The 26,373-nt window shown below is 65.1% G+C and overlaps 1 protein-coding gene and 1 non-coding gene across 7 annotated transcripts; one reads left to right on the top strand and one right to left on the bottom strand.

Annotated features, from left to right (window-relative positions):
* Positions 1-5,688: 5,688 nt before the first annotated feature.
* TRNAS-CGA (transfer RNA serine (anticodon CGA)) lies at positions 5,689-5,770 on the bottom strand. Its single transcript has one exon. It is a non-coding gene; the product is annotated as a tRNA-Ser (tRNA).
* Positions 5,771-6,420: 650 nt separating this feature from the next.
* On the top strand, positions 6,421-24,280 carry SMARCC2 (SWI/SNF related, matrix associated, actin dependent regulator of chromatin subfamily c member 2). 6 transcript variants are annotated; one of them, XM_067529850.1, is made up of 29 exons: positions 6,421-6,536; positions 9,962-10,081; positions 10,416-10,501; positions 11,384-11,465; positions 11,570-11,662; positions 11,828-11,897; positions 12,737-12,806; positions 13,130-13,205; positions 13,594-13,725; positions 14,073-14,188; positions 14,450-14,574; positions 14,763-14,822; positions 15,175-15,212; positions 15,861-15,991; positions 16,089-16,160; positions 16,797-16,910; positions 17,171-17,324; positions 17,624-17,716; positions 18,359-18,475; positions 18,560-18,622; positions 18,724-18,982; positions 19,310-19,471; positions 20,394-20,458; positions 20,757-20,886; positions 21,304-21,464; positions 21,786-21,920; positions 22,427-22,805; positions 23,018-23,101; positions 23,764-24,280. In XM_067529850.1, exons 1-29 carry the CDS (start codon positions 6,426-6,428, stop codon positions 23,832-23,834), a joined length of 3,369 nt encoding a protein of 1,122 aa, XP_067385951.1. In that variant the 5' UTR covers positions 6,421-6,425; the 3' UTR covers positions 23,835-24,280. The 6 variants fall into 6 exon arrangements, with proteins under 6 accessions (XP_067385951.1, XP_067385947.1, XP_067385950.1 ...); XM_067529846.1 differs by having other exon boundaries at positions 19,310-19,642; positions 23,018-23,434; XM_067529849.1 differs by having other exon boundaries at positions 18,356-18,475.
* Positions 24,281-26,373: the final 2,093 nt, after the last annotated feature.

The following is a 26,373-nucleotide window of genomic DNA, read 5'->3' as shown; positions in this document are numbered from 1 at the left end:
CTCTCCACTCCTTCATTCAGCTCTCGGGGCACTCTCTCTCGCATGGGAACGCTGCAAAAACTGCTTTTCCGTTCGCCTTTCACTGCCAGCTGCCTGCGGCTCTGTTTAGACTTCACCACCAGGAATGGCCCATACAATTGAGCTCCTCTCTGGGCAGGTCCCTTGTTAGGGTGCCAGCTAGAAACCAGTAACTGCCATGCACAGCAGCTGGTGCTCTGGTTACTGGCACTCCCAGCGTGAGACCTGCCAGGAAGGGTCATTAGTCTGATGCGTGAAGGAATCACACCTTGGGGTGCGAGCTTCAGCTACGGTGAGGGCAACAGGGCTGGGTCCGCCTGGGAGACTGCCCCGGAAATGCTGAAGGTGGTGGTCAAGTAGGTGCTGCTGGTTTGGAGCTTGGCACTGGGCTACCGGAAGGGCTGGGTTCCAGCTGACAGGATCCTGAGCTTTGGGCTCAGCGACGAGCCCAGCGTGTCGATTCCAAGCAGGTGTGCGCAGCGAGAGTTTTCCCTGGGACGTACCCGCAAGGTCGGCCCTGGAGCCCCCTGGAGTCGCACCCTTATGGGGCCCTGCCGACCCTCCGCCTCCTCAGTTCCTCCTTACTGCCCGTGAGGGTCCCTGGAACGCTCGTCTCTGGCTTAGCAAGTGCTTCCCGCTCGCGTCATTGTCTCAAGCACCCGCGAGTCGTGTCTGAGCAGCGCTTTGCGGGTTTTGTAGTGTAGTGAGGTGTTCCCGTTTATCAGCCTGTTAATCTCCCCTCCGGGGACAGGATATGCCCAGCTTCAAGCCCTGAGGGCCCTGCCTGAAACCTAGGCCGAGAAAGGACCCGCACTCGGCCTGCCTTAGCTGCCCCTTAGGTGTAAGATCTGCAGAGGCTTCCAGCCCAGGACCCAGGAGGAGCGCAATCAAAGACTGAAGTTCCTCTCAATGGAGGCTGCCCTTTGTCCTGCACGAGGCTCGTCTGCATGGGTGCACAGCGCCCCGGCCTCTGGCAAGGAGCCGGCCAGAAAGGACACGGCACCGAAAGACGCTCGGCACCAGCCTGCGTCCCTGGCACCGAAGGGCCCGGTGCGCGGTAGTCATCGGCCCCACTCCCACTCCCCGTTGCCGCAAAAGAAGACGAGTCAGGATCGCTCTCCGACGCCGAAGTCGTCTTCAGCAGAGGCCAGTAGAGTGCAACCTGCCGGGCCCCTCAGGCTCTCAGCCGGCGTCGCCTCCCGACTCTAAAGCGGAGTTTGCCGGGCAGGGCCAGGAGGGCGAAGCCGTGTCAAAGACCCTTCCGTAGGCCGCACTAGGCAGTGCCGATGTGGCCGCCCGGACAGTGTCTTCAGGGGTCGTGAGGAGACAAAGCTCCTGGCTTCAAGCGTCTGGACTCCCACGTGAGGGCCAGCCCAGCATCCAGGATCTCCCGTGTGAGGGGCCGGCCCTTTTCTTGTCACAGACTGAGGAGAAGCTGCACAGCCTGAAGGAGCCACGCTCCGACCGTTGGGGCTCCGTACCCCGGCTCCCCCAAGGAGACCGTTTACACCACAGCCCGACCTCGTTCCTACCGGGCTCAGACAGGGGAGCTCGCTGCTCTCCCCTGTGTCAAGAAGCCCTGAGGGTCTGGGATTTCTGCATCGCTGGATTGATACACCTGGCCCGGGGCTCAGAACTCGCTGGCAGACAGCCTCAGCGGAGCGTTTCTCACCGTCCGGACGTATTGAGCACTGCCTTCCAGAGGTGGGGAGTTCCCCAAGTGGACCTCTTGGCCACGCGCTCCAACAGGAAGTGCCTTCAGTGCTGCTCTTTTCAGAGGCGCAGCTGCGGGTCGATTGCGGCCGCTTTTCTCTCCATGGACCCGTCGGCTGTTTTATGCGCTCCCACCTGCCCCGCTCGTTCACTCCTTTATTTCCTCACTGTGACCTTTGGGGGGGGGGATCAAAGGCCGACAGGCCAGCTGCTTGGCACCTTGGCATGTTACTGGGGGCGTGAGATGCCGCGCACTGGCCCCCTTAGTCATGCCTGCGCTAACCTGGGGGCCCTGTGGGCTCCGGCGGCTGGAGGGGAGCGGAAGCCTGGGACGCAGCAGGGCTGGCGTAGCCCGAAGTTAGGAGCTGCAGCGGGCCGAGGCCTGGGACTTGTGCCCTGAGCCCCGGAGCAGGTTGGGCGCCCGCTGGGCCAGGAAGGAAGACGCAGGCAGGCAGCGACGGGTCTGTGCCCCGGGGTGACGGCAGGGCTCAGAACACAGGCTGGGGGGGAGGTTTGCCACAACGTGGCCCAGGTCCTGCTTTCTGCCACTCCCTGTTCTGGGGGGCTCCAGGAGTCACTCACCAGAAAGAGGATGCTGGGGTGATGATGGGTGACCCCAGTCTCCTTGGAAGGCATTGGCTGGTGCCTTCCACTGCCCCTACGGGGAGGAACAAACCCTCCGCGGCGGAGATTCTGCCGGAGCTCAAGGGACGGGTGCTGCTGCCCGAGGTGCTCCGGGGGGGGCGGCGAGCAGCTGCATGCCCCAGCTTGAAGCGTTTCCATCATATGCAGGGTTCCAGTTTGGTTCATGGGCTCTCAGCACCCCTGGAAGCCGGGAGAGGTGGAGGCCTGCACGGGGCAGAGCGGCCGTGCAGCCCTCCAGCCTGTTACGCTGCACAGAGTCACGGCTGGGTCACGTCTGGGGCTAGGTCGCCCTAGGGCCTGGGAAGCGGCGCCAAACCCCTTTGGCCCGAGGGATCCCCACCCCGCAGCCTGCAATCCTGGCACTGACAAACCCTTCAATGGGGCGGAGAATCCAAACTGGGGGCTGGGCGGCTCTTTCGAGGCGATCTTCGTAAGCTGGGCCTGTACTCCCCAGAATCTCCCAGCCCAGGGCAGCTGGATTCTCACCCCATTGGGCTGCCTTAGGGGACCCGCGGCTGGCAGGGCCAGGCCCTGGCTACTCAGCCCCCGTCTGCTGTGGGACCCAGCAACCCAGGGACAGCCTGGGCGGGGCAGCTGTGAACGAGAAGGCAACGTCGTTCCAGGCCCCGTGGCGGGGGCCCTGCTGTATGCCGGGGCCAAGACCTCGGCTGGTTGCAAATCTCGAACGAGGTTCACCCGAGGCTCCCACGACAGAGGGTGGGCAGGTGACGCTGCCGCGAGGGGGAGACAGCTAACGCCACGGGCCAGGACCCCCCCTGCTTTGCAGTTACAGGGAGAGAGCGCTCCCCCCCAGGAACAGCTCCCGCTCCTTTGGGAAGCCGTCCCCGTTCACCAGCCTCTGGGCCTGGTGCTGCATCTATTGAAGCCAGACCACCTACGCTCTGCCTCCTCAAGAACTGCCCCGTGGTGCCCAGCCCCGCGGCGCCCAGCCCCGCTCCTGCCGGCCCAAGGCCGAAAGCAGAGAGATTGTTACTGAGGCTCGATGGGGGAAGGGGCAGCCTGGCTTCCTAGTCCCCAAAGCCTGCCTGGGGCGTGTGGACTGGCACCCCTGCCCTAGCCCGGGGCCTGGCACAGAGGAGGTGATTTCGTTCTGGGCTGCCGTAAGACACCTAATAATAATCCTTTGTGTTACGGGAGCCCAGGCCTGGACCAGCACCCCAGGGCGCTAGGTGCTGGACAAACACAGACCAGAAAGCCAGGCCAGGCCCCAACGAGCGTCCAATGTAAGCATCAGACCAGAGCCAACTGGTGCAAACAGCTGGGCCGGAACGAAGGAACGAAGAGACGATATTTCTTGCAGTGAACTGATGTTTGCTGTCCCACGGCACTTCCCAAGCAGCCTTGCAGTGGACAATGATTACCCGGCCCACAGCAGGGGGAGAGACGTGGCTGCAACCTGCCCCCGGCTGGGGAACGGGCTCCTCAAACCCGTTGTGTCGCATTATCCCCAATCCGTCCTTCCCAGAGCCCTGCACCCCAAGGGGAGCTCACACCCGGTGTGGGCTGTGGGTCTTGTCAGGTGGGAGAACAACCGGCTCCGCTCTCCCTGCGTGCCCAGGGTTCAGCAGGCCGGGGGCTGTGTGCATCCCTCCTGCTGGTAACGCAGGTTTGGAGTGGGGTCAGAAAATGACTCGACCCGCTTGGATTTGGGTCGGGCCTAAAACTTCGGCCAAACAGACTTCTAACCCGCCCTCCTCCTGCCCGCGCGCGGAGGGGCTTTATGCGGAATGCTTTAGCAACGCTGATGGGGCCTGGCCTCAGGCCAGTAAAGTCTCGTTTTTTTTCAGGTGACACTGCGAAAAGTCAGCACAATTAATAATCAGTTGCCGCAACCTAAGCCCCTGCTGAACAGTAAGCCCGGGCGTCGGCCAGTGCAGCGGGCGGCCGTCCCTCGCAGACCCTCGCTGCTGCTCTGTGCCTGCGCGGGTGTTTTTCACAGTAGTTTTCACAATATTTTTTTGGTGTGGGGGGGGATTTTATTTTTGCACTGGCTAACAAAGCCGGCCTGTTTTATCCCTTGTGAGCTGTGCCGCTGGCAGGCCCAGGCTGGGGCAAAGAGCAAAGAGGGAGATCGTAAAGTCACAGAAACTGGATTGAAGCTGGGTGTGCACCGAGCCGTCCCGCGCCCCTTGGGCGGGAGGCAGCCCAGCCTCTGCCACGTGCGGAGGAGAAGCCGGCCCAGCGTGCAGAGCGGCACAGCCCTTCAGTTACAGCTAGAGAAACGTGACCTCGGCTACTCGCGGGGGGAATGGAGTCACTAGCACCAGCGCTGAAGGGGGGGGGGTCACCGTGTGCACTGGTGAAACATTCCAACCACGGGGATTTGCACAGATGTGGTTGCACGGGGGCAGCTGTTTTGGGGCAGAAAGGCTCCAGCACAGACAAAGCCGGGTTCCCACCCACGCCCCTTTTCCCCCCAGGCCTTTTCACCTACCTGTTCGATTCAGGTTGTCTGGTGGGGGGGGCTGCCGAGCCGAAAAAGACCCACTCAGAACAAGGCCCACAAATATCCCTGGGCTCGCCACGGGCAGTTCCTGAGGTCCGGGTTGCCGTGGGGCGGGGCTGGGGATCTCAAGGCAAAGGAGAAACGCTGGCGGGGGGAGGATTGGGGTGAAGGGGGGGTGAATACAGAACATGTAAGTGGCAGGCTCCCCCTTCTCTGCCCTGAAAGGCAACTAGGACACACTGTGAATCCAGCTGTGTCCCCCCTGCCCCCCCCACAAGGGGGGATTGCTGCCCTACCTCTGGAAAGCCCCACACACCACCAAGCCCCCCCCCCCATCTGCTTTTCTGACCCCTGTCCCTGCAGAGCCTTTTCAGCTTTCTAGCAAATTCCCTGAAAACTCAGATACCCCCAATTCACATGGAGCAAATCAAGATGTGCCCCCCCAGTTCTGCAACTGCCCCCCTCCTCCAAAAACTGCACATCCCCCCAGCCAGATAGTACAGATGTGCTCCCCCCGGCCAGATCATCAACACCCCCCCATCCAGATGTATTCCTGCCCTCCTCTAGGACCTGCCAATCCAGACGTGCCCCCCCAGCTCTGCAACCCCCCCATCCAGATGTACACCCCCCCTGCACCCTCCAGCCCACATGTGCCCCCAGCTCTGCAGACCCCCGTCCACACGTGTCTCCTCCCCCCCAGTAAATGCCGACACACCCCATTCCCCCGTGCAGCCCTGCCTGCTGTATCGGTAAAGCCGCCGATCCCGGCCCCCCTCCCGCGCCGGAAAGCGGGTTTATTAAAAGGGGGGGTGAAGGCCAGGGTCCCCCCCACCAAAACGAGGCGCCGTCACGAACAGGATTCGAACCTGTGCGGGGAAACCCCATTGGATTTCGAGTCCAACGCCTTAACCACTCGGCCACCGTGACACCCGGCCGGGCCTGCGCCGAGCTCCCGCTAGAGGGACCGGCCCGGCGGGGGGAGCGGCTGGGACCGGCCCCCCCGAGCCTCCCCAGCCCCCTCAGTGACCCCCCCCCCCCCCGCTCCTGTACCCCCCCCCGCCGGGCCTGCCCCGCCCCCCGCCTGCCGCGCTGAGCCCCGGCCCCCTCCCTGCGACCTCCCTCCTCCCCTCGGCCCCCCCCCCCCCCCGCGAGCCCCCGGTGCCCCGCCCCCTCTCCCCCGTGACCCCCACGTCCCCTCCCCCCGCGAGCCCCCTGTGCCCCGCACCCCCCTCCCCTCCCCATATCCCCCTCCCCCGCGAACCCCCCCCCTCAAGACCCCGCCCCTTCTCCGCTGGGGCCCCCCACAGGCCCCTCCCCCTACGACCCCCACATAACCCTGTGCCCCATATCGCCCCCCCCCACACACACACACACCGCCGCGGAGGGGCGCTGCGGGGGCGGGGCGGGCGGTGAAGATGGCGGCGCGGGGCCGGCAGGGGGCGCTGCGGGGGCGGGGCGGGCGGTGAAGATGGCGGCGCGGGGCCGGCAGGGGGCGCTGCGGGGGCGGGGCGGGCGGTGAAGATGGCGGCGCGGGGCCGGCAGGGGGCGCTGCGGGCCGGCCGGGCGGGGGAGGGGCGGGAAGATGGCGGTGCGGAAGAAGGACGGCGGCCCCAACGTCAAGTACTACGAGGCCTCGGACACCGTCGGCCAGTTCGACAGCGCGCGGCTCTGGCTGGGCAAGAACTACAAGAAGGTACCGGGCCCCCCCCCCCCCGACACGGCCCCCCCCCGCCCCGAGCCCCGCATCCCCCCGGACTCCGCCCCCCGCCCCCCAATCCCACGGGCAGCCCCCCCCCGAATCCTCCTCGGCGCCCCCATCTCGCTGCCCGTCCCCGGCCCCACTGACAGCTGCCCGCCCCCACCCCCGACGGCCCCCCCCGAGCCCCCCGCATCCCCTCAGCCCCCTCAGTACCCCCTGCCCCCCTCCGTGCCCCCCCATTGCAGCCTCTTCCCAGCCCCCCCACCTGCCCCCCCCCGTGCCTGAGTCTCTCATTCTGCCCCCTGCCCCCCCTTCCATCCTCCCCCCCCCAGCGCCCCGTTAACCCCCTCCTCTTCTCCCAGCCCCGCAGGCGCTATGGGGCTGATGGGATTTGCACAGACCAGCGGCTTCGTGAAGGGGGTTTGTCCCCCCCCCCCAGCAGCGTTGTCCTGGGTGGGGGGCTCCGGGCCCCCCTTAACCGCCCGCCCCATCCCCTGCTCCTGCGGGCCCGGCGGAGGCTCTTTCATTCATTCCCGGCCGCCCCCGGGAGGTGACAGAAAGAAGGGCTGGGAGAGCTCCGTGGGGCTCATCCCCACTGTCTGGCTAACCTGGTCCTTCCCCCCCCCCCCCCGCTCACACAATGACACTGCTCTGCTTCCCATCCCCGGGGGGGGCGACCCTGCCCAGCCGCTGATACCCGCCCCCCAGCTCGCGCCCAAGTCCCTCGCCTGCCTGTGCCAAGACAAAGGCCGGCCTGTCTCCCAGGAGCTGAAAATGGAGTGAAAGTTACTGAGCCAGATCCCCCCCGGTGCAATGCCTTGGGATTGCCCCCCACCACCGGCCCGGGAGCTGCAGTGGCTCAGGTTGGACGGAGCCTTTTCTTTATAGGGGCCGCTTTAGCGGTTGGATAAATCGACCCTCGGCTCTGCTGCCTCTAACCCATCCAGACAGGGCACGTCCCAGCCCGCTCTGTCCCCGGGGGTCATTGCCTGCTGCTGGCCTGCAGACGGTTCCCAGGCTGTTACCTTTGACCTTCCGAGTGGAGTGAGCGGCTGAGTCACCAGACAGCTCCTGGGTCTGGAGTGACAGGCGGTGACCCGGCCGCCCAGGGCTGCACTGCTGCCAGAAGCAGGGGCCGCATCACCTGCTAATTGCCCTGTTCTGTCCCTTCCCCCTGTCGCAGACAGGACACCGGGCTAGATGGACCCTTGCTCTGCTCCAGCGTGGCCGTTCTTATGTTCTTCCCTCCCCTCCTCTCGCTGCCTTCAGCTAAAAGCTCTGCCCTCTGAGCTGCCAGGGCGATGGCCGCGTGCCAGGCGGCCCCCCCCCGAATAGCGTGTCTCATCTCCTGGCTTGCGGAGGGTGTGGCCACACCTGTGCCAACTGGGTGACGATGCCCATCTCCTGGAGCGTGGCGGCTCCACCTGGTCCCAATAGCGGCAGCCCCGGGGCGCATTTGGAGTTTGAAACAAACCCAGCTTATTGCTGTCTGTTACTGCAGTAACGCGGGGGGGAACCCAACCGACATCTGGGCACCATAGCGCTAGGTGCTGGACAGACGCGTGGCGAGAGGCGGTCCCTGCCCCGAGGAGCCTGCAGTCTTCAGAGGCAAGACAAAGGGTGGGAGGAGAAAGAGGCCCGGGGAGAGGTGAAGTAAATCCGCAGGCCGGTGGCAGAGGCAGGACCCTGGTCAGCCAAATTCCCGCCCGGTGCCCGGCCCGCTGGAGCACAGCGCCCGCAGGGAACGGACCTTTGCAAAGTGCTTTGAGGATGGAAGGGTCGATATTTATTTGCTTGTTTGTTTCCTGGGACTCTGGGTTACCGGAGGGACACTAGTACCATGCAGCCACTGCTGTGTCCGTTTAAAAAACCCAATGTGCGCAGTTGGACAGAAGTCTGCCCCCCCCCCCGCCCCCCCAGGAGAGGACAGATCAAGGTGAGCGTCCCCCTCAGGATCTCCCACCTCCTCAGCTGGAGCCTCAGCCGGCCGAGTTGCCCTCCGCTGTGCCAGAGGGGTCCTGGGGGCAGAGAGGGTGAGGATTTCATAGGACTCTTCTTCCTAGTGTTAAAGTGCTTTGCGTTTGTCCCAGCTGGTTCAAAGGACGCTGCTGCTGGTCAGGGCCTGAGATGGGATGCAGGACTAGCTGGACATTAGACCAGTCCAATATAGGAATTAAGGCCCGGCTCCTCAAGGGTATGTAGGTGCCTAACTGCCATTGATTTCAATGGGAGTTAGGGGCCTAAGTTCCTAGTGCAGCGCCTTCCTGTCCTGAAATGCTGGTGGGCGGCCCCGCAAAGCCCAGCGCAACAGGTGCCTGTCAAACTAGGCAGAGCCCAGAGACCGAGGCTGGGAGAGGGCGGAAAGAAGGCGCTGTTTGTGCGTGTGCGGGGACGGGGTAGATGTACATGACGTGACAAATGGCCAAGAGACAAGGGAGCAGGGGGGTGTCTCCTCCCTTTTTCATTTGGACAAGAGCAAGGGGGTGTCATCCAGGGAAACAAAAGCAACATGTGAAAAGTGATGGAAGGAAAGACTTCTACACACAAGGCCTGATTAGCCTGGGGAACTCTATGCCACAAGGTCTCCTGGAGGCCAAGAGCTTAGCAGTTTTTCTTTTCCTAGCCCTCTGGCTATTGCGTTTATCCACAGCTCCATCAATAGGACGAGAGAGGCTACAAACCTTCCTCCTTCAAGGATAATCAGCTTTGGACTGGGAGAAAACATCCCGCCCGGGTCCTTTGTTCCTTAACGCCACAATCGGGGGCTCTCATCTGTTTTCTGGAGCACTTTGTGTTGGGTGCTGCTGGGGAGGGGATCCTGGAGGGACTGGCCCGCTGGGGCAGTGCCGATGTTCCCAAGAGTTGTACAGCTACCGATCCCGGGGACGGCTTCCCCGTGTGCTAGTGGGCGGCGGGAGATCTGTGTGCCAGGCAGGCTCGTTCTCCTTGTGGCAAGCTCATGCCATGTGGTGGAAGTGGGTAGCGCATCAGACTCTGATTTGGGAGACCTGGGCTCTGCCACTGACCTGCTGTGGGACCTTGGGCAAGTCACTTTCCCTCTTGGGGCCTCGGTTTCCCTTCTTCGCCCATGTCTATTTGGACTGGGCGTTCTTCTGAGCAGTTACGACGAGTGTCTACAGCCCCCAGCACAACAGGGCCTGGCCTTGGGTTATTGGGTCCCCGGGCACCACAGAATGGCAAATAAAATACAAACCCAGGCCCACAGCCGTGAGAAAGGGGAGAGGGAGAAGGCCTGAGCGCTGGGCCCTGCTTTGCCTGCTTCAGCATCCAGTCCTCTGCCTGGCGCTGCTGCTGACCTGCCTCTTCCTTCTAAAGGAGCAGCCTGCGTGTCCAGGCCAGACAGGAGCCGGGGAGTCAGTGTTAAAGCCCCGCTCCGTCCTCTGTCGCTCTTCCCACAGTACATCCAGGCGGAGCCTCCCACCAACAAGTCCCTCTCCAGCCTGGTGGTGCAGCTGCTGCAGTTCCAGGAGGAGGTTTTCGGCAAACACGTCAGCAACGCGCCGCTCACCAAGCTGCCGGTGAGTGCTGTGGCCTGGCTGATCCGGCCGGGGGCAGAGGGGAATGGCCCTTAATGGAGCAACCTGTCCGCTCGCGCACCCCAAGGGGAGCTGCCGGGGCCAGACAGCTCGCTGCGGGCCAGCCGCCATCACCTTGGCAGGCGGTTTGGTGGCGGGGGATTTCTGCATGTCCCCAGTGGGGTGCCAGGGAGCAGCAGGCGCTGGGATGGGGGCCGGATTGTCTGAGCAGAAGCCTGTGGCTCCGAGAAAGACAGTTTGTGCGCTGGCTGCCGGCCGGCCTTCATCTTCTCAGCCGCTCATCCTCCCCTCTGCCCCCCGATTCCTTCTATTGCAGATAAAATGCTTCTTGGACTTCAAAGCGGGAGGTTCCCTGTGCCACATCCTTGCCGCAGCCTATAAATTCAAGAGCGACCAAGGATGGTGAGACGCTCTCTTCCCCGCCCTCTGGTCTCATGCCTGGGGAGGGGGGGCAGGCAGGTCCCCCCAGTCTCCCCACACACAAGCAGATGGCTCCTGCGGTCAGGAGATCCGAGCCTGCATTATGGACCTTAACAGGCCGTAGAGGGGCCAGGCTGTTCTCGTGAACCTTGGGTGAAAGCAGCGCGGGGGTGTCTGTGGGAGGAGGTGCAGCTCTTAGCACCAGCCCCCAGTGCTGGTGGGGGTGTGGATTTGGGGCCGGGGGGGATTCAGAAACAAGCCGCGGCGCGTTGCACCCCCCGGCAGCTGTCTGAAGGAATGAATCTCCGCGGAGGGGGCGGTTTGGGTGGGCCGGCCTTTAGCAGTGGGGTCAGTGCAATAGGATGCAGCGGCCAGGTGGGGAGGGCTGGGGGAGTGCCCAGTCTGGTGCCCACTTCCAGGGCCCCCACGTGTGGGGGGGTTACACCTTACCGGGGCCCGGCCCAGGCTGGAACCCCCATTACCATGAGGAAAACAATGTTCATGGCTCATGAGATTGTCTGTACGGGATGAGGGATTGTGGGATGTTACCAGTTTGTCCAAAAAGATATGCTTGGGCCCTGCCCACTTCCAGGGGCCCGTCGCCGCAGGAAACAGGGGCCCTGCTCCCAGCTCCAACCTCTCAGTCAAAGGAAGGATCCTTTCCATTCACTGCTGGCTGCGGGCCCTGACCTGCCCCCAGCCCAGGGAGCAAAGAGCCCTCCCGTAGCCTGCCACGTGGCTTGGGCGCAGGTGTAGGGCCCAGGCAGGGTCCCGGCCTGCGGGCCAGGGCAGGGTTGGACGGATGGCTGCTCCAGAAGGCGTGAGCTGTGGCTTTCATGAGGGTCGTTCTTTTCTTCCAATAAGGCGGCGTTTCGATTTCCAGAACCCTTCCCGGATGGATCGCAACGTGGAGATGTTCATGACCATCGAGAAATCCTTGGTGCAGGTAACTGGCCTGGTCATGTGCCGCCCCCCCCACCCCCCCCGCTTAGAGTCGTTCCCTGCACCTCATCCCCAGCCAGTGCTCACTCTTCTGCTCCTCTCTTCCAGAACAACTGCCTGGCCCGGCCCAACATCTTCCTGCACCAGGAGATCGAGCCCAAGCTGCTGGGCAAGCTGAAGGACATTATCAAGCGACACCAGGTAGGCGGGAGCCCGCAGGGTTTGTTCCGTACCCGATGGAGGCTGGCACGTTGCAGGCGCTTATGCCTCGTCTGCCCGGGGACGGGCTTCTCCCGTCTCTCCAGGCTGCTGGAAGCGCCGACCCTAGCCCAGCTTCTGCCATTTGCTCCTTTGATCTCCTTGCAGGGGACAGTCACCGAGGATAGGAACAACGCCTCCCATGTCGTCTTCCCTGTCCCTGGCAACCTGGAGGAGGGTGAGGCGGCCGCACGCGCTCGCCCGGGACCAGGCCTGGCTGGGGGGGTTCTGGGTTGATCCGACTCCTGTTGAAGGGAACAGAAAGGCTTCTGTTGGCTTCTTTGGACCTGGCTCGGGCTGTGTGGGGGTCAGAGGCTACCACGGACACCTGAGCGTGGACGTAGGAAGGGCCCCATCTGCAGGGGGCACAGAAAGCAGGGTCGGGCCCACCGCAGGGAACGGGGCCCTCTGGGGATTTGCAGGGAAACGACCTAGAGAGCGGCAGGTACGGGGGCTGCCGGTGGAGCCCAGCAGAGCCAGTCGCTTGTGCCAGCCCGGGGAGAGCGGCTGGGCTGCTGCAGCAAGGGGGGAGGTGGTGCTTTCAGGGCAGCTCTCTCCCCTCGGTGCTGGCACTGCAACCCATGCCCGTGCCGCTCGACAGCGTCTCCCCCAGGCCTGGTGACTGCAGAGCCGAGGTGCAGGGTCCGGCGTCTTGGCTGGGCGATTCCATTCGGCCTCCCCAAACCCCCCCCCCCCCCCAGCGCTTTCCATTGGCTGCAGGAATCAACTCGTCACTTCCTGTCCTAAAGAGCGCCTGGCACCGCTGCCCAGCTGGCGGCCGCGGGGAGGGTGGTGGTTGTGCCTTTAGCCCTTACCCTCACGAGGGGGGCTGGCCAGGGGCTCAGCCAGCGTGCTGAGGCTCGGAGTGAAAGCGAGAGGGCTGAAGAATTGGGATCATCTCACAGGAGCTGGTAGCATCCAGGCAGTGTGGATTTGCTGCTTCTTGGGCTGCCTCTGGGACTCGAGGGGTCCCACTGGCTCTCACCCCCCCCCCACTCCCCTCTGTGTCTCTTGTAGAAGAGTGGGTCCGCCCCATCATGAAGAGAGACAAGCAGGTCCTGCTGCACTGGGGCTACTTCCCGGACAGGTGAGTGGGAGACGAAGGGCAGCAGGCGCCAGGCCTTCGACACACCCTGTCCGCCTGGCGGCAGCCCGGGCGCACACAGCCGGCTTTGCCCCGTCTCGTTCATGTCAAGCCCTTCAGTCTTCATGCGCGTCTCTGGGGAGGCCCCTTTCCTCCCACCTCCCCTCGCTGGGAGCCCCCCCTCACGCCCACAGGGCCAGGCTGATCTGCTGCCCTGTGCCATTGTGCCGGGGGGGGGCGGGGGCACCCTGGGGAGCCGCATCCGAGCCCCTCCGGCGCTTGGGGCAGGCTGGCCAAGGGGATCTCCGTGTCTTTTTCTTCTGCAGCTACGACACCTGGATCCCCGCGAGTGAAATCGAAGCTTCCGTTGAGGACGCCCCCACCCCGGAGAAGCCCCGGAAGGTAACGAACGTGGTCCCTTTGCCGCAGCTGGGGGGAGGGGAGTATAACCTGAGCGGGGGTTGACTCACGGCTGGCCTCGGGGGGCGGGGTCACACGGGAGCTGCGGTCTGACCCTGGGGTCTCACTGGGTGGACTTCAGTGGATCCTGCTCACGTGCTCTTAGCCTGTTTGCTCTTCCTTGGCCTCCTGATGGAGCCCCACTAACGCCCCCTCCAATTAATGTGCAGTCGATTTGGGGTGTCTCAATCGCCCCTTCCCCCAAACGCATGGAATCTCCATGCAGCTTTCTTGGGCGTTGGTTCCCTTCCCCGGGGCAGGGGAAATGATCCTTCTCTTCCCCGTCCCGCTCCCCCGTTGTCACTCACCCCCTGGAGTCGGGCCCCTGCAGGTCCACGCCAAGTGGATCCTTGACACGGACACCTTCAACGAGTGGATGAACGAGGAGGACTACGAGGTGAGCGACGAGAAGAACCCCGTCTCCCGCAGAAAGAAAATTTCCGCCAAGACGCTCACTGACGAAGTAAGCGCCTCCACTGGGTTCTGGTTCCAGCTCTGGGAGGGGAACGGGGTCTAGTGGTTAGAGCACAGCGGGCCGGCAGCCGGGACTCCTGGGTTCTGTTTCCAGCTCTGGGTGAGGAGCAGGGTCTAATGGATAGAAGAGATAACGAGTTGTCAGGACTCCTGGGTTCTCTTCCTGGCCGAGGCCACGTGTGGACTAGAGCATCTCCCCAGAATGCGTTGGCAGCCATCCTTACAAGCCGGGGGCTCTCTCCTGGGGAGAAGGGACTCTTCAGATAAATAAATACCTGGGCCAGGCAAGATGCCTGGCTCCCGGTGCGACGGCCTGCCCCTCCCTGCGGTCTGTAGGTGAACAGCCCCGACTCGGACCGGCGAGACAAGAAGGGGGGGAACTACAAGAAGAGGAAGCGCTCGCCCTCGCCCTCCCCCACCCCGGAGGCCAAGAAGAAGAACGCCAAGAAAGGGTGAGTCCGGGGCAGGGGCGGCGTGGGGTGCAGCCTGTCCCCCCCGGGGTCCGATAGTTCGAGTCTGGCCCCGGTTCAGCGCTGAGGAGCCCCCGCGGGGGGCGGAGGGGGCTGGCTGAGTGGCCGGTGTTCTCCCGTCTGGAACTAGGACAGTCCTTCCTGGCTGCTAAGCAGCGCCTGTCTCCGGGGCGGGGAGGAACGGGAGGCCCCCGGGCTGCAGCCCTCGGCAATGGGGCGTGTGGGGTTTCTCCTCTGCTGCAGCCCGGCGACCCCATACACCAAGTCGAAGCGTGGTCACCGTGAGGAGGAGCAGGAGGACCTGACGAAAGACATGGACGAGCCCTCCCCTGTCCCCAACGTGGAGGAGGTCACGCTGCCGAAAACAGGTCTGGGAGCCCCCTTTGTGGGGAGGGTGGGGCTGGAGTAGATGGCAGCTCCCCCCCCCAGCACATCCTGCTGGCAGAGGCTGCGGCTGGACTAGCCGGCGAGTTGCTGCGCTGTGGACGGGAGGGCGGAGGGTCTCTCCGAGATCCGGGGGCTCCCAGTAAAGCGTTTCCCCTTCTCCCTGGTACAGTTAACACCAAGAAGGACTCGGAGTCTGCGCCCGTGAAGGGGGGCACCATGACTGACCTGGGTAAGGAACCTCTGCGCCTCCCTGCCCTCGTATGAGCGTGGCCCTGGTGGGAAACGGGCCACTCCCACCTGAAGCCCCAGGCAGAGCCCCTGCGGTGAGCGCTGAGGGACATCCCCGGGGCCCCGGCACCGGCCCGCTTGCTCCTGCCAATCAGGAGCAGCGTCTCTGCGAGGGGTTAGTTTTCCCCGGCAGCTGAGGCAAGCAGAACCGCCTCCATGCTGGCCTGGCTGTTCGTCCCCGGCCGCGCGCCGTAGGCAGGACGCTGGCAGGCTGGGTCTAGGGTGGGTACGTTTCTTTCCCCCGTTTGGCCTGGGCTCCCCTGATCACGGCTCCGTCTGCCCTTCCCTTCCAGACGAGCAAGAGGATGAGAGTATGGAGACCGCCGGCAAGGTGAGACGGGCGGGCAAGGGAAACAGTGTGGCTCTGCCAGCCTGGATACGTCGCCCCCGGGGGTGCCCGGCAGCCTACAGAGAATCCCCTTCACCCACTGAACCCTGCCTGTCTCACGCAGCCATCACACGGGGGCTGCCGCGTCCGCCCCTCTCTTGGCTCACCACAGCCTCTGCCCTGCACCCCCTTCCGCCCCCTCCGGCCTGGCCCAGGCCAGCCCTGGAGCGTGAATCCAGCTCTTGACTTGCCTGTCCCCTCCTCCGCTCCCAGCACGAGGGCTGCTTTCAAACAGCCCCAGCCCCCTGTCCTGGGAATCCCGCTCCCCCTTCGAAACACTCCTCGAGCCCTTCTCTTCCCCAGCCACCTCCCAGGTGATAGCGCCGGACCTGCCTGCGTGCCCGCTGGGGTCCCGGAAGCTCTCTGAGTCTCTGCGGGGCCGCCTGGCTTGCAAAGCGCCGTGCAGGTCTCGGGCTCTGTGAGCGAGACCCCTGGTTCGGATAAGTCTCCCATGCCTCGCTCCTGGCTGGCTGAGAGCTCGGCTCCTGGAGCCCAAGGACCGCGCCGGGCTAGCCCCGGAGGAGTTGCTGCGGGGGTGGCCGGGCGGTGGCGAGTGTCTGGGGCGCCCTTTGCCCATCTGTCTGGTTCCAGGATGAGGAGGAAAACAGTGCAGGGAACAAAGGGGAGCAGGCCAAGAACCCGGATCTGCACGAGGACAACGTGACGGAGCAGACGCACCATATCATCATCCCCAGCTACGCCGCCTGGTTTGACTACAACAGGTACCGAGGGGGGGCACGGGACCTTCCCCCCCCCCCCCCCCCCCCCCCCCGTTGCAAGCCCACATCTCTAATGCCCTGGTTTGTGCTTCTCCTGCAGCGTCCACGCCATCGAGCGCAGAGCCCTGCCCGAGTTCTTCAACGGCAAGAACAAATCCAAGACCCCAGAAATGTAAGGCTGCCCCCCCCTCCCCTTAGCCCCTGCTCCACGCTCCCATTGGTCGCTCCCCACGGTGTTGCAGGCTGCCCAGCTGTCAGTGGAGAGGGGACCAGGCCGAGGCCGGGGCTGGGTTTGGTGCGAGGGGCTACAGGTCTCAGGAGCAGGATGGAGCACTGCACGCTGGGTTCTGCCATCCCCGCAGGCCCCGGGTCCTTGTGAAAGCTGCAGTGGGCTGGAGCTCTCCAGGGACCCTGCCGCAGCCGGCGGGAAACTTACAAACGTGCTGCAGAAATTGATGGTGGGGGAGAGAACGGGGAGTCAGGACTCCCTGCTGTTCCCGGCTCTAGGAGTCTGGTCTAGTGGTTGGGGGGCGCTGGGAGTCAGGACTCCTGGGTTCTAGTCTTTGTCACCAACTCACGGACCTTGGGAGAGTCACTTTGCCTTTGTGCCTCAGTTTCCCCGTCTGTAGAATGGAGGATAGCAACACTGACCAACCACATGAGTTTGAGATCTCCCTCCCCCCCGCCCCATCCAGTGTGAAATGTTACCGAGCCCCCCAGGTTCTGAATGCAGCCCAGCGAGTTGGTGCCGGAGCGACGCCGGGGCTGCTCCTCCACCCTGGCTGGTCTGACCCTTCCCTCTCCCCAGATACCTGGCTTATCGCAACTTCATGATCGACACCTACCGGCTGAACCCCCAGGAGTACCTGACCTCGACTGCCTGCCGCAGGAACCTGGCCGGGGACGTCTGCGCCATCATGCGGTGGGTGGGGAAGCAGGGCAGCCGCGAGGCTGGGGCCTGGCATGCTCTGGGGCTGAGATGTTAGCGGAGGGCGGGGGGAACAAGCTGGCCCTGGGTGCCTGGGGGTTCATGGAGCCCTGGTCTCCAGGGCTGACAATCCGGCCCAAACCCCCTTTGCACGGCCGAGGGCCCTGGACGAAGTCGTGCGTCTGAGACCCCCATCTCTCCCGCCGGGGCTGATCTGGGGTGCTCTGGCCGGTCTAACCCGCTGCTCTCCGCAGGGTCCACGCCTTCCTGGAGCAGTGGGGGCTGATCAACTACCAGGTGGATGCGGACAGCCGGCCGACCCCTATGGGTCCCCCCCCCACATCGCACTTCCACGTCCTGGCAGACACCCCCTCGGGGCTGGTACCGCTGCAGCCCAAGACACCCCAGGTAGGGCGAGGCCCGAAGGGGGTGAAAGCCTTTCCCTTTGGGGAGCGCAGTCTCAGCCCAGCCGGTGCTGAAGGGGGCAGCTCCAGGGTGTGGGAGAGCCGTGCGCTGACCCTGTCAGGTCTGGTTCTGCAGCTTCGCCATGCTCTGCTCAAGGCCTGCGGCCGACCGGTCCCTCCGTGTGGGCAGGGGCGCCTCCCACTGGGGCAGGAGCGCATTGATCTGGGGGATACATTTCTCCCCTCCGTCCCTGTCTGAGTTGGGGAGCGGGCGCGCCCAGTGTGACCTTGTCTGCCCCCCAGGGACGCCAAAGCGACAGCGACACGAAGGCTGGCCGCAAGAGCAAAGAAATCGAGGACCTCGTCCCGGAGACAGTGAAAGGGAAGCCCGAGCTGGTAAGTGGGATCCTGGGAAACGTCCCTGCACCCTTAGAAGATGGGTGGCCCTGTGGGGGCATGTGAATCCCTCGCCGTGTCCTGGAGAGCTGCGGAACTCACTGCCCCAGGAGGCTGTGGAGTTAGACTGCGGCTGAATTTGCCGGGGGCTCTCAAGAAGCTAATGATGGGGATGGGGAGGGCAGGTGTCATCAGGCTTCAGGAGCTGAGCTGCTGGAGGGGGGTCAGGAAGGAATTTCCGGCCCTGGACAGCCCAGCAGGGGGTAAGGGGAGATATTTGCCCCTCTGAAGCATTGGGCTGCTGCTGGGGCAGGATTGCAGATTGCAGGGGCTGAGGTTTGAGTGTCAGGACCTTCCAATGCCTTGAGCCGAGCCAGCCATGCAGCCTGGAGCCTCATCTCCTCCTCCCCCCGCAGATGGGCCGTCCCATCCTGCCATCCTCCCCGCGTGTCTGACAAATACAAGGTGCCCCAGGATCAGGGATTAGAGCAAATCCCGACCCAGGCGCAGCAGCTTTACCGGGCAGAGGCAGAGAGTCTTGGGTGGGGGGTCAGTGGCCAGGCAGGAGGGGGGGGGCTGAGGCTGCGGGAGGTGCATGGAGGGCTAGCTCTGCTCACGGGGCCCTTCCCCTCTCCACAGCAGACCTCCGCCTCCCAGCAGATGCTCAGCTTCCCCGAGAAGGGCAAGGAGAAGCCGACGGACCTGCAGAACTTCGGCCTGCGCACGGACATGTACACCAAAAAGAACGTCCCTTCCAAGGTAGGCAGGGGTAGTGGGCGGCTCCCCCCCCGCCGGGGCCTGGCATCTCGCCCGCTTCAACCCACCCGTCTCCTCTTCCCGCAGAGCAAAGCCGCCGCCAGCGCCACCCGGGAGTGGACCGAGCAGGAGACGCTGCTGCTGCTGGAGGTGAGGGGGAGGGTTCCACGGGGGCGGGGGGGTCCCCGTGGCCCTGGGCCGGCGTGAGCCACGTGGTCCCTCTGGCTGTCCGTCTGCCCCTCCGCCTGCAGGCCCTGGAGATGTACAAGGACGACTGGAACAAGGTGTCGGAGCACGTGGGCAGCCGCACCCAGGACGAATGTATCCTCCACTTCCTGCGCCTGCCCATCGAGGACCCGTATCTGGAGGACTCGGAGGCGTCGCTCGGGCCCCTGGCCTACCAGCCCATCCCCTTCAGCCAGTCGGGCAACCCCGTCATGAGCACCGTGGCCTTCCTGGCCTCCGTCGTGGACCCCCGCGTGGCCTCTGCCGCGGCCAAGTCAGCTCTCGGTAACGCCCCCTCCCCACCCTGCCTTTAGCCCTGGGCCAGTGGGGGGGGCCAGGGGTAAAGCACCTGCTCAGAACCCCAGCGCCCTGGCCCTGCAGGGGCAAGCCACGAAACGCTGGCTTAGCCAGGCAGAATCATAACATCCTAGAAGATGCGGGCTGGAGGGGACCCCAGGAGGTCACATCTAGCCCCACCCCTGCTCAGAGCAGGACCAACCCCCCTACATCATCCCAGTGGTGGAAGGAGGGCACTGCCTGTCCCGGGGAGCCGTGGCCTGGGTACGTCAGTGCGAGGGAGCGGGCGAGCTGACCCAGGGCTGTGGTTGGCAGAGGAGTTCTCCAAGATGAAGGAGGAGGTGCCCACGGCGCTGGTGGAAGCGCACGTCCGCAAGGTGGAGGAGGCGGCCAAGGTGACGGGCAAGGCGGACCCGGCGTTCGGGCTGGAGAGCAGCGGGATTGCGGGGACCGCGTCCGACGAGCCGGAGAGAATAGGTGAGGGGGGCGAGCGAGGCTCCTTCCGCGCCTCGGCCCGTGAGGCGCCCGCGATCTCGCCTCCGTCGGACGCCGCCCCGTGCGCGGCGAGTAGGAGGGGGCAGGACACACAGGAGACCAGAGCTGGACTGGCCTCCGGCCTGGAGCTCACCCTCAATCGGCTGGCTCAGGGTAAGGGACCCCGTCATCTCCGCCCCTGTGCACGCGAGAACCCCAGCGGGCCCCGGCAGGCAGGGCAGGAGCGGGGCCGGGGGCCTTTCTCCTCGAGGGAGCGCCAGCTCCAGTCTGCCCCGGAGTGGGGGACTGGCGGGCTTGGGGGTCAGGGGATGCCGGCTCTGATCCGGCTCCAGACACTCAGGGAATGGGACACGGGGCCCTTTCCCTCTTGGAGGCACCTGTTCAAACCTGGCCCAGCCCCCTGTGTGGACCGTTCCGGGTCCGTCTCCGCTGCATAGAAAAAGCCCATGGCAGTGAGTCAACTGACTCCGGCTCATGCTCCGGCACTGAAACCAGCCGTGTAGACGTTCCCGCTCGGGCTGGAGCCCGGAACTCGGGCTGGATTTCGGAGCCCAAGCGGGGACATCGGCGCTGCTGGTTTTGCCCCGTGGGGAGAGCCCAAGTCGGTTGACCCGAGCGCTGAGACTTGCTGCCGCGGGGAGTTTTGCAGTGGAGACGTGTGGCCTCTGTGACATGAGTTTGCTGGGTCTCAGTCCAACCGGTGTCAGCATCACAGAATCCACCTCTGGCCCCTGGCGGCCGGGTCTCTAGAGCCCAAAGCCCAACTGGACCCTGGAGCTGTGCGCCATCATCGCCCCTTTAGCGCATCTCCATTGTTGTGACTGTCACTGCCGGGGGGTGGGGGGCAGCCCTGCCTTCAGACGCTAACCTGGCAACCTCTGTCCCCCTTGTTCCCCCCACCAAGAGGAGAGCGGAGCAGAGGAGACCCGGGCCGAGACTCAGCCTTCGGAAGAGAAGAAGGAGCTGAAGGTACAGAGGGAGGGGAGGGGAGGGGTGAACGCTAGCCAGGCCTGGGTCCCCACCCTGTGCCTTGGGGGGGCATGGGGGTAGCGTAGGATCTGTCTGTAAAGCTGCCGGCGGGGAGAACCCCCAGCCATCCCCTCCTTTCCTGCCCAGATCCCTCTGCCCTGGCCAGGGGCAGGCTTCTGGCAAGGTGACTCCGGAAGGGTTGCGGCCAGGGCCCGGGGAGCTCTTGTTCCATCGGAGGAATCTTTTCCCCCGGGACCTTTGCATCAGCCCCTTCCCTCCCTCCCCCACGTCCACCCAGGAGCCCCGAGATGGCGCCACGGAGGAGGACGCGAAGGAGAAACTGGGCGAGGCCCCCAAGAAAGAGGAGGAGAAAGGCAAAGAGGGTGACAGCGAGCAGGAATCGGAGAAGGGCGACGGCGACGGCCTGGGTGAGCGCAGCCGGGCTGGGAGCCGAGTTCCAGTCTCACGCGGGTGGATGAGTTCGGTCGTGTCAGCCGAGCTGCCTGCCGCTGGGGTAACGGGGCGGGGGCTGAGCAGCACCGGCAGAGCTGGGTGGGGGGACGTGGGGAGCCCAGGACTGGGACCGCAGGGGGCTGCGGGTCAGGATTGAGGAGCATTGGCAGAGCCGCACGAGGGGAGCTTGCATGAGGCAGGTTTTCCCCCTTTCCTCCCCCCATCCTAGTGGCACCAGCCCCTTCCCTGCTGCAGGAAGTGACCCTGATTTCCCCAGGGCCACCCCCGCATTTCTCTTCCCCTCCCGCCAGCGGGCAGCCCTGGGCACCCCCACTTGCCCAGGGTACCCAGCCCTCGCCCCCACCCATCCCAATGCATCTCTCTCCCCCCAGCCGACCTGGAGAAGGAGCCGAAGGAGGGCCAGGAGGAGGGGCCCAAGGACCTCGCCGAGGCAGAGGGCGAGAGGAAGACGAAGGTGGAGAGAGACATCGGGGAAGGGAACCTGTCCACCGCGGCCGCTGCCGCGCTCGCTGCCGCTGCCGTCAAGGCCAAGGTGAGGGCCCCGGGCCAGCTTTGCCCCCTGCTCTGATCCCAGCGCCCACCTGGCCGTTACAGCACCACTTCTCTAACCACTAGCCCCCACTCCCCTCCCACAGCTCGGGAAAGAACCCAGGAGCCTTGGCCTTCCCAATCCAGCCACTAGACCCCCCCCCTTTGAATCCTGGGGGGACAGATGAGCCACGTGAAAGTACCTGGGCTCCCTCCTGTCCTGGCCGTGGCTGGGAAATGCCCCGTGGCCGTTTCTCCTGCCCTCGTGGAGGTTCTGAGCTGTGCAGTGCCAGAGCCTGACCCCTTCCCTCCTCGCCCCGCGCAGCACCTGGCCGCGGTGGAGGAGCGCAAGATCAAGTCCCTGGTGGCCCTGCTGGTGGAGACGCAGATGAAGAAGCTGGAGATCAAGCTGCGGCACTTTGAGGAGCTGGAGACCATCATGGACCGGGAACGCGAGGCAGTGAGTGCAGCTCCAGGGCGCACGGCTCAGTCAGTCCAGCAGTGTCCAGGCCCTCCAGATCTATACACGGGACTCGCTTCACCCAGCACTAAGATGCAGCCACCTCTGGGGTGGGATGTGGCAGCTGTTTAATCAGTCACACGTCAGCGTGGCATGATGCGACGAAGGAATCTGTATCCGAGGGACGTTAGTGGAGCCCTTAGCAGATGGGGCTCGCGGGGAGGGATCGGACCCTGTAAACTGCAGCACAAACGTCTGCCTGTGCTGTGGCGGTGGCCAAAGTGAATCTGGAGTCGGGGGGCAAGAGAGTGGGGGCTAGGGAGAGCCTGGGCTGGGCAGACTTGAGCGAGAGATCCCGCTGACGGGGGAGAACCAGACAGGGCCTGCAGCCCAGGGGCGGGGGCTGGCCGGGGAGCCAGGGAGGCTGTCCAGGCCTGCGGTGACCCCTGCAAAGGGCAGCGCCAGCCTGGACCTGGCACGAGTGACGGGCGGTGCCCTCTCTGCAGCTGGAGTACCAGCGGCAGCAGCTCCTGGCAGACAGACAGGCCTTCCACATGGAGCAGCTCAAGTACGCCGAGATGCGCGCCCGCCAGCAGCACTTCCAGCAGATGCACCAGCAGCAGCAGCAGCCGCCGCCCCCCCTCCCGCCCGGCTCCCAGCCCCTCCCGTCCTCCGGGGCTCCCTTAGCGCCGGCCGCCCACTCCATGCCCGTGGCCCAGGCTCCAGGGGCGCCGACCGTGGCCAGCATGGTGGCCCAGCCCAGCCTGGCTCAAACGGAACAGATCGGCCAGGCGGTGCCGGCCGCGCCGGGGGCTCCGCAGCAGTCAGCGGGAGCCCCGCACACGCTCCCGGCTCAGCAGGGGCAGACCCCTGCCGGCCCGCACGGTAAGTGGCTCGCAGGCTACCTGGAGGGCGGGCGCCCCCTGCCCCCTAACTTCTTGCCCCGCCGTGTGAAGGAGGGACGAGGAGTTTGCCCTGGGAGGGGCTGGGGTGGGGGAGCCACGGGGGTGTTACAAAGGGCCAGTGTGGCACTAGACCCCCCCCCCCCCTTAACCCTTTGCTGCATGTGACCCTCTCGCCGGTTTCTCTCTCTCAAGCCCAGCCTCCGTTCCTCGGCCAGCAGCCTTCCTCCCAGATGCTCCCCGGCACGGTTGCAGTGAGCGCTCACCCCGGCGTGCCCGGTAATATCCCGTCGGCTCTGCCTTTTGGAATGCCTCCATCCATCCCATTTAGCATGACTAGTAACGTAGCAGACTCCGTCGGCATTAATCTCCCTGCTAACCCGCTCGCCCATCCGCTGCATGGTAACCTCCCGTGCGGCATGCTGGCCGGGGGCGCCCTGGCCCCGCCTAACCTGCCCGTCACCGTGTCTAGCGCCGTGCACCCTAGCATGCTGACGACCGCCGGACCGCCGCTCTGCGCGCCCGCCTTGCCTCATGTCCCGGGACTGGCCTCGGCCGCCGCCCAGAGCCCGGCTATTGTGGCAGCCATGCAGGGCAATCTGCTGGTACCAGGTGAGACGTAGCAGGAGGGGAGGGAGGCAGGGGAGCCTCGGAGATGCGCCCAGCCCGCCGGGCACCGAGGGATGCCACCAGGGGCTCCCTCTGCAAGGCAGGGTCGTGGGGCACTAGGGGCAGGGGATACCTGGTGCCGTGGAGGGGAGTGTGGGCAGCGGTGCCTGCCTGCCCCTAGAGGCTGTCAGCTGGCGAGGGAGATAAGTGCGGGGTCACCACCACCTGCGTCAGTGAGCCCATGGACGGCGGGCAGGCTGGAGGGGCACTAGGGCCCCCCACCCATGCCCTGCGAAGTGGCAGCCCTGCAACCTGTCCCTTCTCTTCCCCAGACCAGGGTCCCCCGCTGCAGACGGATCCCATCGCACCCAGCACGGCCACCCCGGTCCCGCCCACGCAATGAGGCTGCCCCTCCTGCCGGCCGGCGACGCCACCCAGCAGGAGAAGGATCCTCGCAGCCTGTGAAACCTGCCCAGGGCCGCGTGAGGGGGTGGGCATTGTGCCATGGATCAAGGGGTTAAAAAGGAATGGCCGGTGTTCAGCGCCCCCCCCCTCCTCATCTCGCTCTCTGTCTGTCTGTCCTGCTACCACCCCCGGGCTCTTTTTGTATCCAGTTGGCCTGAGACTTTTATTTAACGGCGCGGGTGCCCACCTGCTGATGCAGGGGAAGGGCAGGGGCGGCTGTGCTGGCTGGGTGACCTGGGGGGGGAGGCCCCGGCTATTTATAGAAGGCTCTGATTTTACCTGGTTTCTGGGCATTTAAAGCTCTCGTGTCTTCGCTGTGTCTCCTTTTTTTTTTTTTTTTAAATAAAATAAAAATTCCCAGTTCCCTGGGGTGGGAAGAAGCGAGCAGCGGTGGGGGATTTGTCTGTCCTGTCTGTGAACGGGGAGGGCAGGGGGGGCAGTTAGTGCTTGGTGGTGTGCTGGGCTGCGGGCAGGTGCCAGCGGTTTGTGGGGTGTGTGGGAAGCAGGATTCACCCTCCCCCAGCCCCCCCCCCTTGTCCCAAAGCAAACCAGCGCTAGTTGCCGGCAGTGGACGGGCATCGGCCCTTTCCCCCTGTGCTTCCCTGGGCTTTCCACCCCGGTGAGATCATGGCTGTCCCTTCATCCCAAGACCTGCGTGCTAGGGCAGCCCATGGCCATAGGGCAGGCTCTCATCTGCCCTTCGTTTCCCTGTTTTCAGGTGCTGGCTGGGGAGCGGGAGTCTAGGAGGGAACCCCACTAGCCCCGGGTCTGCCACGGAGCCAAGTTCGCAGGGCGGTGTGACCCTGGCTGGCGCCGTGCCCAGGCTGTGCTGGGGCTGAGGGCCGGGGATGTGCAGGTTAGAGCTTCCACCAGGACCAGGGAAAGCAACAGACCCAGCGAAGGCCGAGAGTTACCGTCTCCCCTCCCTGCTGTGCGGCCTGCAGCCCCTGGGTGGGCCTTGCTCCTGCGGGGCAGCGCCTAGGGCCACGTCCCCTCTGCCCCCGGCAGAGTCGCACTCTTGGCACAAAGGCAGTGGGCAACAGCTCAGGCATGCCAAGGCCAGCATGGGGGAAGGGTACAGTCAGCTGGGGGCGGAGGCGGGTAGGGGCTGCCCACACAGCTCCTGGAGTGCCCCAAGTGCTGCAAAACCTCCATCGCCGGAGAGGTGGAAGCAGCGTGGTCCATGCGGTTTGGCCAAGAGGCCGGGCCCTGGATCCGGGCTGTGAGGACCCGCCGGGGAGCGGGGCAGGTGAGCACGGAGCTTTCGCTGCAGGGGCAGGGCCCCCCTGGGAGCTGAACCCAGACAGAGCGAAAGGAGGGGCTGGGGGGGCCTGGCTCCATGGGGGTGACATGGCTCCTGATGCAGGGTGTTGCCCCTCTGCTGCATCCGGGGCCAGAGTGTTGCTGGTGAAAGGCTGGGTGGGCCTGGCAAGAGGGGTCCCTCGGCCGGCCCACACGCAGGGGCAGCAGCGTACCAGAACTGGGGGCTTGGATCCCTAGCCCCAGTGGGCACCATGTCGCCCTGACACCAGCTGGCCTGGGCCTCGGCAGGCCCCCCCAGCTCCCAGCCTCTCATGCCCAGTGAGTGGATCCAGCTCCAGCCGCAGCCAGGCTGGCGGCAGGGCCCAGTGGCCGAGGCCAGGCCTTTGCCACAAGGCAGTGCCTGCTGCTCTGCTCAGGCCATGGCCCCCCCCAGCCAGACGGGGCAGACGCCAGAGCAGCAGCAAACATGAACGCTGCCCCCCCCCCCACACACACACACACACACACACAATGGCTGCTTCCCGCTGGCCGTGCGGTCCCACTGGCATAATTGCTGGGGGGGGGGAGGGGTCCCACCGGTCAGGGCCATGCCCCGACATCAGCACAGCTGGTGGCTGCTGTCGGCAGCCCCGCACGAGGCCCGTGCCAGGCTGGGCTCCCTCCTGCCCCATGACCAGCATGTGCTGGGCAGCGGCGCAGAGCCCTCCCCGACAGCCCCATGCCCTGGGGCTTTGTTGTCGTTAATTGGGGGGGGGGGGTTGCACCCCCTGTGCAGCAGGGGCCCAGGCCGGGCCCACATTTGTCCTGCGTGTACGGTGCAGGATGCTGGGCAGCCTCCGCTGCCAGCCAGGCTCAAAATAGCCAGCGCTGGGGCCTGCTTGGCAGCGTCAAACCAGCTCAAGCATTGTCCGGGGGGCTAGCCCCACTGCCATGACGCAGGTTGACCTGCAGCCCCTGCACACGCCCCTTCCCCCCCATGCAGGCTTGTGGGAGGGGTGGGAAATTCCCCCTCTAGTTAATAGCCCAGAGCACCCCTCGCTCTCTGAGGGGGCAGCGTGAATCGACCTGTCCCCTCCCCAGAGCAGCCAGCTGCACCTGGGACCAGAGGCCAAGAGCCTTCACCTCTGGCTGCTTCGTCTAGGTGTGGGGGGCTCCGGGGACTCCTGGACAGAGCCTCCCCCTGCCCCTCAGCAGCCTGGGGGGTTAGGCCCAGC

This window comes from Emydura macquarii, unplaced genomic scaffold (genome assembly GCF_026122565.2).
Source record: "Emydura macquarii macquarii isolate MOO-44397 ecotype Brisbane River unplaced genomic scaffold, CSIRO-AGI_Emac_v2 contig_2994, whole genome shotgun sequence".
Classification (NCBI taxonomy): Eukaryota; Metazoa; Chordata; order Testudines; family Chelidae; genus Emydura; species Emydura macquarii.
The sequence above is the reverse complement of the archived record's forward strand: the minus strand, read 5'-3'. Positions and strand labels throughout refer to the sequence as shown.